Genomic DNA, 14,370 nt, shown 5'->3' on the forward strand with positions numbered 1-14,370 from the left:
ACGCATCGCTTTTCCCTGCAAACCACAGCATAAATGTAAGAACTATTATTAGCAATTGGGCCGAGCTTTTTTTTCATTCTTCAAACTTTTTATTTTTAATATTAGAAATATGAATGACACCTATCACAATGTGGCAAAGCATGGTCTCGTTTCGGGTCTTTCATGTTACCAGAACAGAACTTAGAAGTCGCATGGATATTTGAAAAACCATGGGGAAGTGGTGCAAACACAAATCTTAACAGAGTCTGGTCTTGTGGTCACGGACCTATATATTAAGTACTATCTTATTCAAAAATTCTTACAGATGCCTGTCAGTATTGTATCTGGAGGGCCAAACAGTTAAGGGGGTGAAATGACTCATAACTCATAAGCATCCTACAATCTATCTTCTGGCAGTTCCAAACAAATTGTAGTGACAGTTAACTCCTAGAACAAATTGATAATAAAACAACTAAAGTAAGGAACCACTACCAAATAAACTAACTCACCTAGTTGAGAGATCTTTAGCTTTAGAAAGGATGTGTATAACGTTTTGAATGAACATCTCCATTGAATGATCAAACGAACATTGCGGCATGCAACTGCATGTTGTCTGAAGGATCCTAAAAATGCTAGAAATGTCTTTGTTGTCTGAGATACAATTAAAAACTTTGGAGTCTCACCACAAAGATGCACTTCCGTTTTCACATGATTCAATAGTTTTGTTTCCAGAACCAGTAAGATAGGGCATTCCCACTTCCAACTTGAAACATGGTTTCTTGACAATGGAGTATCACTTGCTGCTAGTGGGGTTGTATCTTTCGGAAAGTGGTCAGAATTATGCTCCATTTGCCAACAGTGATGGAACAGAGGCCGCCGTTAGATACAAACTAGTGAGATTCTTTTCCGTTTCAATAACGGTTATAACTACTCACATTTGCACCCCTCTTGGGAACTCTCACGTACCAGCATCTCAGAAGCTAACTACTTCAACCCCAGGTAGAGTAGGAGATAGGGGCCTGGCAATCGCTCTACAATAGGATTCTTCATCAGCAGTATTGTCCATCTCTAGCAACTTCATATAGTCACCAGTGACCATCTGGTCAAAATCTGGAGTGGACAGGTTGTGTCCAGAAATATTATTTGTTCCATCCCTCAAGACCAAATCAGATCTGACTGCATCAGACCCTGGTGATGAAGCAGGTATACAAGCATCTGAGTTATTGATATCAGAATCAGGGATGCCTTTTGACTGCCAGAGTCTTGCGGATGGTGAATAATTACCATTCCTTCTGAAGAGGTTTTCCTCTTCTTGAGTGGTCTGAAAAGCTCTGTCGAAGTTCCTTTCAGACTCTCTTCTCGAGGTTCATCCATTTGACCATTGAGAATATCATGCAGTAAGGGTAGTTTTTCAGACACCTGTTGTTGCAACTTCTCACCCGTAACATACAAATTTTCTACGGGCTTTGCTGCACCAAGAATCCTCTTCTTCTCACGCAAGACAACTCTTCTTTTACTAGGACTGTCTTTCAATGGAGTCCTAGATCTGTTATCAGCTTTAGAAACATTTAGCTTGTTTTGCATCTTACCAGAGATCTTTGGAGTGAAGTTTGACACATCCTCCCCCAGGTTAGCTGATGTCATAAAAGATAATGTGTCTCTTTCTGTGATCCCACCAAGGGTCGATCAGAAAAAGATGCCGAACTGGAATATAAGGCAGAACCCTGTAAGATTTTTCGGTTGGAACCTCGATATGGAGGGTCCATCCTAGAATCTATACCTGACATGAGTAGCCTATGATCCCCATCGATGCCTAATATTTCCATTTCGGTGGTCTGACCGCTAATCTGAAAGTAACATAAACGAGCCAATTAGCACCAGTCCACACATGAGGGCACGAATTAGGACTATAAATATGGAGTCGTATGTGTACAATTGACACTAACAAAAGTCAGGGTACTATTTCTCAAGCACTTTAAAAGACTAAATAATACTTAGACAGGTCTTTAACCTATACATTCACACTGCCATACAATTGTTTATTGCCAAATAAAAAAGTCCTGGAGAGAGTTGAGACTCGACACGTGAGATGTTGGAATGCTTTATATAGTACATCAACCAATATAAAAATCTATCATCAACATAAATATTATCATCACCATATCATGCATGCAAAGATAAAAGTCTACTTTATTAGACACTAGAAATCAGCTGTCATTTGCATTATCTTATCTTATATCTCATAGATTCACACACGAGCCCAGTGAAACATAATACTGCTAAACTAAAAACAACAATAAAGGACCACCAAAGTTCAAACCAATGCACAAATAGAGCTACAGTAGTGATTACATGAACAGAGCAGTAGAAGTAACTAGCCATGATGGCTTTATTTCACAATTTTATGAGCAAAAAGTAAAGCTAGTGATAATGATGTAGATTGCTGCAATCAATTATCTCAACTACAAGAAATAGACAAAAAGAAAAACACAAATATGCAAGAACTCTTTCTATAAATTAAGAAACAAGATATACAGACTACACATTCCTGATTAATAATGAATATGAAAGCGTTTAACGATTATGAGTGAGAAAACTAACCCTTTTCAACTGATCTATGCCTCCAGAGCCATGCGACAAACTTTTATCTAGCTTATTCAAGTGTTGTTGGAATTGGTGACTCTCCTGCTTTAGGCGACATAACTCTTGTTCTAGTACCTTGTTACGAAAAGCTTCTATCTTTGCTTGCTTGTTGCATGTTTTGCAAGCAACTTTTCTAGCTCCAATTGTTTCTTTAGAAATTCAACTGAATCAGTTTCAAAATTGATATCATTGTTTGTTATGGGAGAAATACCAGTATAATTTCTCCGTGAAATGAACTCCTGCATTTCCTTCTGCAACCCTTCTAACCTGAGCTTGTAATTCTCTAACTGCTCAGATAGTTGATCGGCCCGGTGTTTTTGTTCCATGGACATCTTTTTGTGTTCCTCTGCAACTTTTGTCTGTTTCTTTGCTTTCTTTTTTGCTGAATCTGCCCGCCTTTTCTCCCTAATAATAGTATGGTCTTTCTCCAAAAGCATTTTTTCCACCCACTTAGAGAATTGGGTGTCATGCTTTAGCATTTCAGTACATGCATCAGTGGCTAGAACTGCATTCCTGCTGGGACTGGATTTATCAACCCTATTCTTAGCCTCTTCCAATTTCTGATTCAAATCATCTGCTCGAGTTTTCTCAGACATAGCCCTCTTCATATTCATTTCAGACAGTTTCTGTTGCTCTTTAAATTTGTCCGCCACCAACTTTGCCCTTTTCCTTTCTTCAGTGGCTTTCTGTTTCTCCACCTCCACTTTTTTCTGAGCAGCTTCAGATTTAAATTTCTCCAATGCCAACATTGACTTTAAATCATCAGTTTCCTTCTTAAACTTCTCCAACAAAAGCCTATCTTCAGATTTTTCAGAGCATTTATTTTTAAGCAACTCACCCTCTAATTGCTCAACCCTATTTCTAGCTTGTTCCAACTTCTGATTTAAATCACCCGCTCGAGTTTTCTCGGACATGGCCCTCTTCAGATTCGTTTCAGCCAGTTTGTTTAGCTCTTTAGATTTGTCCATCGCCAACTTTGCCCTCTTTCTTTCTTCAGTGGCTCTCTGTTTCTCCTCCTCCACTTTCTTCTGCGCAGCTTCAGATTTAGATTTCTCCAAAGCCAACATTGACTTTAAATCATCAGTTTCCTTCTTAAACTTCTCCAACAAAAGCTTATCTTCAGATTTTTCAGAGCATTTATGCTTAAGCAACTCAACCTCTAATTGTTCAACCCTATTCCTAGCTTGTTCCAACTTCTGATTCAAATCATCTGCTCGAGTTTTCTCAGACGTGGCCTTCTTCAAATTCATTTCAGCCAGTTTGTTTTGCTCATTAGATTTGTCCACCGCCAACTTTGCCTGTTTTCTTTCTTCAGTGGCTTTCTGTTTCTCCACCTCCACTTTCTTCTGAGCAGCTTCAGATTTAGATTTCTCCAAAGCCAACATTGACTTTAAATCATCGGTTTCCTTTTTAAACTTCTCCAACAAAAGCTTATCTTCAGATTTTTCAGAGCATTTATGTTTAAGCAACTCACCCTCTAACTGTTCAACCCTATTCTTAGCTTGTTCCAACTTCTGATTTAACTCATCTGCTCGATCCTTCTCCAAACTTGTTTCAGTAAGTTTTTGCAACTCTTCAGATTTAGCCACTGCCAAGTCAGCCTTTTTTTCTTTCACTAATGGATTTCTGTTTCTCTGCCTCCAATTTCTTCTCAACATCTTCTGATCTAGATTTTTCCAAAGCCAACATTGACTTCATATCATCAGTTTCTTTTTGCAACTTCTCCACATAAGTTTATATTCCTCAGCATTTTTCCTATATACAATAGCAGCCTTCTGCAACTCACAAATCTGATTTCTTCCCTTCTCTAACTTCTTCAAAGCTTCATCAGCTTTCTTCTTCTCCAACTCTGCGCTCTTCTTTTCGGAAGCTGCCTTCCCCCTCTCTTGGTCCAGAAGCTTGTTCAATTGCTTAATTTCTGCTTCAGACTGAGCAATGCGTTCTTGAAGCTGTTCATCTTCTTGGTGAGAAGCAGAGCCGCTGCTTTGCTTCAGCAATTGAATCTCATCTTGAAGAGCCGAAACCTCATCCTCAAGATCAGTACACCTACCATCCACTTTATCTTTCTCATCTTTCCAAAAATCAACCTGCAATTTGAGTTCTTCCAATTCTGGACGAAAGAAAATTAAAAGATCATAAGAAGGAAGGAATAACAATGATTAACTAATAATAACAATAATAGATACAAAAAAATAATAGAGAGGTACGCAAATCACCTTTCCTCAGACTCTTATTAGCTTTCTCGACCTCGTCATATTCCTTCTGCAACCCTTTCGCGCAGTCGCGAAACTGGTTCTTCAACAAATCAATCTTCGCAAACCTCTCCGACAGCTTTGAGTACTTCTTTTGCAACTGCAAGAATCCACGGAATTTAAAACCACTAAAAATAACTCTGCAAATAAAACTCCCATCACAAAACCACAAACCGGGGAAAATAAAACTAAGATTACCGTGGCACAGCAGGCACCGGAAGGCTTGTCTTCCTGCACCACCACATCCTGCGGCATTCCTTCAGAAGCGTTAAATGACACCCTTAATTTCTAGAAAAATTAAAATCCACGCGGGGATTGTATCCCACCGATTGGAAGCGGAATCTAGCATTGTAAGAGAGAATGAAGCGGCCATTGGCTTAATAAACCCATGAAAGCGACGCCGTTTAATGCGCGTCAATGGAAGAGATGAAGCAAGTGAGGATCGATGATTTCGTAACAGTCAAAATATTACCCTTTCTTGCTCCCAAAACCCCCCAATATATTCTGCTGTTTCAGATAAACCCTAGAATCAGATATAGAGTAGTAGTAACAAATTGTATTTTAAAATAAACAAAAAATAGAACTTAAATATGCCCTTTTAAGAGCATCCACGCTATTGCGGTAGCCTAGCCGAGAGGACGAAAAAACACGCCGTAGAGCTAGGGCGTGATGAGTGCGCTAGCCGCTTGCTAGTCCACTAATGCGCGGATAGAGCAATCGGCTAGCCGATCTTTTTTCAAAAAGTTCTATGAAATACCTATTCTTATTTCTCTTTTTTCTGTGTTTTATTTTTCCAACCATTTCGTTATTGTTGTTGTTTATTGTGTTTTTTTCTCGAGAGGGCTAGGGCATTGACTGTATATTGCTAGTTGTTGTTTGACTAAGCAATTACCTAGATTGTGGGAAGGGCATAATATGGGTCATGAGGAGTTTTTGATTGGGCTATTGCTAGGACGTGGCTAAGGTGCGATTATTGTGGATAATCTTTAAACGGTTTAGATCTAAAATTTTATCGGTCGTAATTTAACATTTTCCATTTACCATTTTAACACTCCCAAATTTAGGGGTTATGAGTCTAAATGTGCTTTTATTAATTTTAATTTGTAATAGTATTTCACTAAGTACTTTTCTGTATAAATACTTATTGCATTCATTAAAGACTCTTAACAACCGTTATTTCCTAAATTGGGATTTCGTAGATAGTTTAGAGTGATTTTTATTGGGCTTTTTTTGGGCCCAATTTGAGATGGTACAGCCCAATTGAAGCCACCGACTTACCGATTTGAATTGACTCTGAAACTGAAGATGAAAACCCATTTTGCCCCGGAACCTTTTGATCTTATTTTTATTTTGTTATTTTGTTTGATTCTACTATTATCATAAGTCACGAATGTGATCAAATGTAAACTCTAAATATTGTACAAACTTCAAACTATGATCTGGACAGTTAGAAAATATAAATAGATGATAAAATAACAGCAAAAAAAAGTGGCAACACAATGTCAACGGTTGATGTTGTGTTGACATTGTATTGACATTGTGTTGACATCAAAATCTTGAAATTTTACACTGTGGTGGTGTTTGGTTTGCAAGATAAAATAATGTCAATATACAATCTATGATTGAGTTGTGATATTATTTTAGTCATAAGGGGTTAGGTATGACAAATTATCTCATGATTATCCATCTAGGATTGAGTTTTGGGTTGAATCTCATTAACCAAACACACAACAAATTTAGTCACGGATACAATCTTGCAAACCAAACACTCATTGTGTTGACATTGTGTTGACGTTGTGTTGATACTATATTGAAATGTTTGAAGATTGTATAATATATGAGTTTGTATTTTATCACTACCCTCATAAGTCATAACAATCTAAAATTTTTGTTTTTATAATTTTGCATTCTTCAATTAAAAGGTTATAGAATTGTAACACATGTATCCTTCGTTGCAAATTTATTAACTCAATCACAACAAATAAGTTACATTTATGTTTCATTTATTATCATTAAGGAATCAACAGCTAAGCATTACATGATGTTCGTATTTATGAAAAAAATTAAAAATATGTTGTATGTCACCTACAAATTGGACGACGGAACTCGTGCTCATGCAACGCCCCATGCTCACCGCTTTGCAATGGCATGCTCTATCAGCAGCACGAACGCTCTTATCGAAAAGTACTACGACGCAGAAGCTCTTATATAAATTACATAATTTTGGAATAGCTTTTTCATGCAACATTTCAAATCCCTAATATTTGAAATAGCCAATATAAAAGTACTCACTTGAGATATTCTTACAAGTTAGTACAACACATGATTTTATGATCAAAAGATTGTGAATGGAATTTGGCTTGAAATTTTCACATCAAGGATCCGCAACGCCAAGGGCAAAAACATAATTTGAGAGTAGAGAAGATCTAGATAAAGTTAAGATTCCAAAGTGACGATCAAATTAAGATTCCCAAGAAGCTAGCCAGTTAAAGTTGACATTGACACTCACTCACAGATTCACAGCCACTACAATCCAATGAGCAAGAACAAAATCATGAGCACATCAAGAAAAGCCATGGCTTTGCCGATGGGGCTGAACTTTCTCCTCCTCCTCGCCATGGTCGCCACCAACATCCTCTCCCTCTACCACCTCTCCTCCACCATCCAATCCACTCCCCCTCCCCTCCCCCGTCCCCGACCACCTCATCCGCCAGCTCTCCACCATCCGCGCCACCATCAACCACCTCCGCCCCTCCAACAATCCCCCCTCCTCCTCCTCCGCCGCCGCCGCCCCTTCCGATCTACTCCTCTACACCCGCTTCTCCCCCATCGCCTCCTCCTGCAGAGACAACCCAATCCTCCTCCACAACTACATGAACTACACCCCTTTCTCCCCTGCCCTGATGATTCCCCCTTAGCCGAGGATCTCATCCTCAGAGGCTGCCACCCCCTCCCCCGCCGCCGCTGCTTCTCCAAAACCCTCCCTCCCCTTCTCCCCCTCTCCCCTCCGACCCCTTCTCCCCCCTCCCCGATAAAACCGCCCTTTTCACCCACTACACCTGCAAAACCTTCTCCTGCTTCGCCAAGCAGAATCCGGAAATGGGATTCGACATGCGGGTCGAGAAATCGAGGTATTTGACTTCCGAAACGGATCTGGATCTCTCAATTCCGCAGCTTTTTAAGCTGGCGGAGTCCGCCAAGAGCGTGATCCGGCTAGGGCTCGACGTCGGCGGCGGGAGCGGGACCTTCGCGGCGCAGATGAAGCTGCGGAATGTGACTGTGGTGACGACCACCATGAATCTCGGGGCGCCGTACAGCGAGGCCGCGGCGGCGAGGGGGCTGGTGGCGCTCCACGCGCCGCTGCAGCAGCGGCTGCCGGTGTTTGATGGGACTATTGATCTCGTGCGGTGCGGCCACGCCGTGAACCGTTGGATTCCCGTGGCGGCGATGGAGTTCTTGTTTTTTGATGTGGATAGAGTGTTGAGAGGTGGGGGGTACTTGTTGTTGGACCGTTTTTTCAGTAAAAGATTGGATCTTGAGAAGGTTTACGCGCCGTTGATCGGGAAATTGGGGTACAAGAAGGTGAAGTGGGCTGTGGCTAGCAAGAGTGATAAGAATGGCGAGGTTTATTTGACTGCCCTCTTGCAGAAGCCATTGATTAGATCAACCTCCGAATAAGGTAGTAAAAAAAATTAGACTGATTGTGTAATTATGACTGCTTCAATGCTTGTCTGGGGTGGAAATTGGGTGTGCAAGTCTTCTGATTAGGCATTGTGTTATATCTAGTGTTTTTGATGCTCTAAGGCCATCCGCAATGGGCGGACGATGGCACGCCCGATGGCGCGCATCGTCCGCGCCATCGATCATCCGCGCCCATTGCGGATACGGACGATAGGTCGCGGACGATCGTCGCGGCCGATACTAAGGGCGCGGAGGATGGCGCGCCCGATGCCTATCGTCCGCGCCATCGTCCGCCCCATTGTGGCGTACACGGACGATGGCTGCGGACGATAGGCATCGGGCGCGCCATCGTCCTCCCCATTGTGGCGTACACGGACGATAGGTCGCGGACGATGGCACGCGGTTTGGTTGTTTTATAAATAGAGTTCATTCGTTTTACATTTCATTTCACAATTTCACTTTCGAAACTTACATTTACATAATTACTACGAAATGGCTTCAAGTCCAAATAGTCCTATGTTTAGTGGAGATGCGCGTTGGCCGGGTACAGAACCCGGCCAATATCGTTCGTTCGACACCAACGCCCAATACGATCCCGATTTCAGTACGGACTCGTATGGGTTGTCGGACATGGAGCCGTCTCCAACCCGACCAGTCGCCCCCTCCCGACGTGACGCCGCAGCGGCCGATCCCGACCCCGCCGCGACCGCTTCCGCCCCAGCCAAAAGAAGCGGAACCGGCAGCGGGCGCAGAAGTTGCCGCCTCCCGGTGATTGCGATGAGTACGCCCCCGGTCGTACAAACTACACCGACGAGGAAACTCTCATTTTGGCCCGGTGTTGGGTAGATATATCGGAAGATCCGATATTCGCGAACAACCAGAGGCAGTTCGCGTACTGGGAGCGCATCGCCGACCTCTACAATGCGGCCAAGCCGCCGAACGCGTACAAGCGCAAGCGTGAGCAACTCCGCAAGCACTGGGATCAAGTGAAGAAGCAAGTGAACTTGTACGCGGCGGAGTTCGAGAAGTGCGCGCGGGCACAGGGAGCGGCGAGAGCTGGGAAGACGTGCGTGCTAAAGCGATATTGTCGTACCGGTCGATGTTCGGCGAGTTCAAGCACGAGGCCATCTGGACGCTTTTGAGGGACAAGCAGAAATTCCAAGGTGGAATTCTGCACACTAGTGCGCCAAAGAGGATGAAGACCACCGAAGTTGGTGGTTACACGAGCAGCGGCAGCGGCAATCAACCGGTTGACCTCAACCGTTGTACGTGGACGACAGCGGTTCCGGCACACCGATGTCCTCCCGACGTCCTCCCGGCGTCAAGGCTGCGAAGGCCAAAGGGAAGGCGGCCGCGACCTCATCCTCGACCGCTGCAACCCACCTCCGCTCCCGGAAATGCTCCCGCCCCAGGCAGCCGAAGTGTATTCGTCGTTGGCGACAGCGTCGATGGCGAGGACGTTGTTGGAGACGCACAAGGCCCTCAAGAAGTGTACCGACCCCGACGAAGCCGAATACCTCCGGGCATTGATAGATGAACTGCGTCGGAAGTTGGGAATTGCACCGACTTAGTTTTTTTTTTGTAAGTTGAACGGTGTAACTTCTTTTTTTATTAATGTGTCCCCGTTTGTTATTTCGACCTTTTTATTTACTCGTTATTAATTGTTAGTTGAAAACATTTAAATCAATTAAACAAATAAATAAAATGATGATGTGGCGCGCCATAGGGCGCGCCTTAGGGCGCCCCACTGCAGGTGGGGAGGTAGGAGGATAAAACTGCTGACGTGGCGCGCCATAGGGCGCGCCTTAGGGCGCGCCTTAGGGCGCCCCATTGCTAATGCCCTAATTTAGATGAATCTTGCATCTGTAGTTGCTAAACATTAGCACTGAGTTTAAAGATCAAGTAGTGATATGATTATAGTGTTCTTGGTTGGAAGTTGAGAATGTTTCTGATTCAGTTATGACTTTTGCTCATGATGAAGTGAACTTCTATTGTAATATGTTTCTGCTTCATAACCTTTGTTAGTACATCATCAACACAATCCGTTCTTGGAAATGTAGCATCTGTGGTCTGATTTGAACATCTTATCCTTTTACACAGTAGTCTGGTTTAAACAATGCAAAGATATAGCTTTTGTGCTGCATTTATATCATGTGATTCCCTATTCTTAGAACCACTCACCTTTTCTCCTTGCTTCCTACGCGTTCTTCTGCTAATGTTCTCGCGCTGCAGGTGGTCCGTGCTAATTTTTTTACTTCGTCTCCAAATGTTGATTCTTCCCTTTCGTCCGGTTGGATATATATACACATACAGGCAGATAGTTCGATTTGTCAGCAAATCCATTTTTAGATTCAGGCAACCAAATAAGGCGATTGTTGGAGCAAGTGTACAAGGTACATTTTCAAATTTCCGACAGATTAGAACTGGCAACCGCAAAAACCAACATGTGCTATTCTGGATTATAGGTTGATAGAACAGGGGATGCTTATTTTCATACAGTGTTGCAAGAAAATCAGCATTTGATAACTTTTTTTCTTTTCCCTCCAAATTCCCACTGTATTTTTTGAAGTTATTTTAGCAATTTCAGACACTGTATCTGAGTGTGTAGTAATGTACCCCTAATGATTAATAATTTGATACACTTTCTTGATAGTGAATATTATACATATTTTATACTACTACTATACTGTATTACAATGAAGTAATGATGATTGATGGCAGTTATGTAATTCGGTTGTTCTCGAATGTTTATAACCTTATCTGATGCTGTTGTTTTCATGCTTATATTCTTCTTTCCGTTAATGTAAGAGTATCCCCATTCATGCTCTTGCCAAAGAGCATGAATGTAGGCCCGGACTCACTTTTATTAATTTTTTACTTTTTGCTCTTTTTCAAGAGCACAACACCCATGCTCTTCCGCAAGGACATGCTCAAAGGTCCTACCATTCCATTATTTAATTTAAATACTTCAATTACTAAAAACATTTCTACAATATAAAAATATATTAAAAATACTCGAACTACTATTACAAATTTAAAAAATATAAAAATTACATAATTAAATCCTAAAAAATAAAAATTACGAACTTAAAATCCTAAAAATTAAGAATTACAAACTTAAAATACTAAAAAATAAAAATTACTGCCTAATTAAAATCTTAAAAAATAAAAAAACATAATTAAAATCCTACAAATTAAAAATTACATAATTAGAAGGCTAAAAAATACCTCCGTGGAAGACTAGTTCTCTGGCCCTATTCCCACTGTTTGTCGGAGACCTCGTATCATTGCCGAAGCGCTTCAAGTTGCTCGGGAGAAATGTGAGACGTCTCGGCCATAGTTGAGCCAAGAGGGTCCACAACGAGTTAGTGGGAGGTTGAGGTGGCACAAAGGGAGCGGGAGCAGGAGTGTACGGGGTGCGGACGTGAGTGTCACCGCCACGACCCTGAACATGAACACCACGAGGAGTAGGAGTAGGAGGAGTTTGAGTGCCGCCGCTCCCTCCCGATCCGGGTTCGGGTGCCCACCCGTATTGCCCATCGGGGGCATCTTGGTCGTCCACCGGGTAAGGCCGGTAGCCACCCGGAATTTGAGAACCTTGGGTTTGAGGAGGGCCCGAAAATTGCGTTTCCGGACTAGGGAATGGTTGTGAGTCGAACCATTTGTGGTTCCAACCGCGGGAGTCGAAGGGGTGATCGTCAGAGCCGGACATTTTTTTTGTAAGAGTGAAAGATTGAGACATGATGAGAGAATTTAGATGAGAATTGTGTAGTGTGGTGAGAAATTTTTTGTATGGAAATGGGGGTGTTTATAGATGAAAATGTGAATTTTAGGGGAAAAATTGAAAAATAAATTAAAAGTGGTGAGAAAACAGATATAATTTATTGGGAAGTAGGAAGATATATTTTTTAATTTAAAAATGATTTTTTAAATTAAATTCATTTTTTTTAAATGAAAAAAATAAAAAATGCCAACGGTTATGCCGTTGGCCAATCCCGTCTTGCCACGCCGGCCTGCTCAGCGGCACGGACGTGCTCGATGCATCGAGCATTGCCGTATCAGCGGCGGACAGCACAAAGCCGCGCCAGCGGCCAGTGGCGGATCCAGAAATTTTGATTCGGGGGTACGATATTTAACAATAGAGACATAGGGTTTTAAAGTTTAAAATCGATAAGTTTTCTTCTACTACTAATTTTAAATATTTTATACCAATAGTTTGTGAGTTGTAAATGTCTTATATATTTATTAGTTGTGAATGTCGTATATAAATATAAATGTAAAAATTACATAAAATAAATGAATTTCTTTGAAAGAACACAAAATATTTGAGCAGAGAGAAATATAATAACTACCATAAATTATTTGTTATATATGAATTAGTTTAATATTTTGCTATACAGTAACAATTATACAGTAAATAGGGAAAGATCTAAAAATAATTAAAAAGAGCAAAAATAAGTGTATAAAAAAAGTATTAATATAGAACCGCAGCTTCTGGGAATCGATCCCAAATGTTTCACATAACATTAGAGCTCGAATACCACTGCACCAATTCGGTGTCAGTATGAAAAATGTTTACATATATAATTAAATAGGAAATATTTGGGGGTACAGTTGTACCCTCTTGTTATACATTGGATCCGCCACTGCCAGCGGCACGAATGTCGTCCTTCAGGGAAAGCACCGATGCGGATGCTCTTAATCGGTCACTTTTTACTTTTTGATATTTATGTATAAGAATATGTATAATTAAGCAATTTTGAATAATAATAGTCTACACATCCCAAATAATAAAATTCCAATTACCGTACATACACGGAAGAAGAAAATTAAAAGGAAACCAGAAATTATCAAAATAAACAGTGTCAACTACTGTATTTTTAATAATTCAAAGGCAACTTTCTCCAAAATAAATTAAAGGCAACTTTCTCCAAAATAAATTAAAAGACAACTTTCATCGTAACGAGGAAACCAAATAACAAACTCTTAATTAAGATTAACATATAACTAAAACAATATCGTAGAAAGTTTATGAACTTTGCACGTTTAATGTCTTTTCACAATTTTGGACATTTTAAAACTAAAATAGCAATCCTCGTCAGAATTATTAACACCAATCTGGAATATGCCAACCTCATGAGTGTTTTTTACTTAATTTTCGAAATTATCGAAATCAATCCGGAATATGCATTTAACAACAGGCGTGACCGCGTGGAATTCGTGTAAATAAATTTCCATTTATGCTTTCATTATTTTGTAAAGCTTTCAACTTATAAGGCCACCCACAGTTGGGCGGACGATAGGCCACCCGATGCCTCTGGCGCGCCATCGTTCGTTACTGTGGGTGCGCAGACGATGGACGATGCGTCGTCCTCACCCGACAGATAGTCCGCGGAGGAAGCGCGGACGATATGACATCGTCCGCGCCATCGTCCGCCCACTGTGGGCGACGCGGATGATGCAACGCATTTTTGTTTTTTTTTCGAATTTTGTCTATTTATTAAACCTCGTTTCTCATTCTATTTTTCATACGAACATTTCTCGCATCTCTCATCTCTCACATTTCTCCATCTCTCACAAACCAAAATGAACCATGACGACGACCGGAGTTCCTCGGAGGGCGGTAGTCCGATCTTGACTCAAGCCTTAAATGCAGCCGTTCAAGACGCAATGGCGGGCGGAATGCTTAGCCGAAATGCAGTGCGAGGAGGCGGAGGCGGCGGCGACAGCGAGGCGCCCTTAGGCGCAACCAACAAGACCATGCTCAGCTCATGAACGACATGATTGAAGAAGTGTAGGCTCGTAACCGTCGTCG

At 41.5% G+C, this 14,370-nt stretch overlaps 1 protein-coding gene and 1 pseudogene across 1 annotated transcript; one reads left to right on the forward strand and one right to left on the reverse strand.

The window, feature by feature from the left end:
• Positions 1-4,316: 4,316 nt before the first annotated feature.
• On the reverse strand, positions 4,317-5,412 carry LOC121810784 (GRIP and coiled-coil domain-containing protein 1-like). Its single transcript, XM_042211514.1, has 3 exons — positions 5,073-5,412; positions 4,839-4,974; positions 4,317-4,732 (listed from the first exon to the last, which is right to left on the reverse strand). Exons 1-3 carry the CDS (start codon positions 5,127-5,129, stop codon positions 4,317-4,319), a joined length of 609 nt encoding a protein of 202 aa, XP_042067448.1. The 5' UTR covers positions 5,130-5,412.
• A 1,939-nt stretch (positions 5,413-7,351) lies between these two features.
• LOC121742643 lies at positions 7,352-11,236 on the forward strand (annotated as a pseudogene).
• Positions 11,237-14,370: the final 3,134 nt, after the last annotated feature.

This window comes from Salvia splendens, chromosome 7, assembly GCF_004379255.2.
Source record: "Salvia splendens isolate huo1 chromosome 7, SspV2, whole genome shotgun sequence".
NCBI lineage: Eukaryota > Viridiplantae > Streptophyta > Magnoliopsida > Lamiales > Lamiaceae > Salvia > Salvia splendens.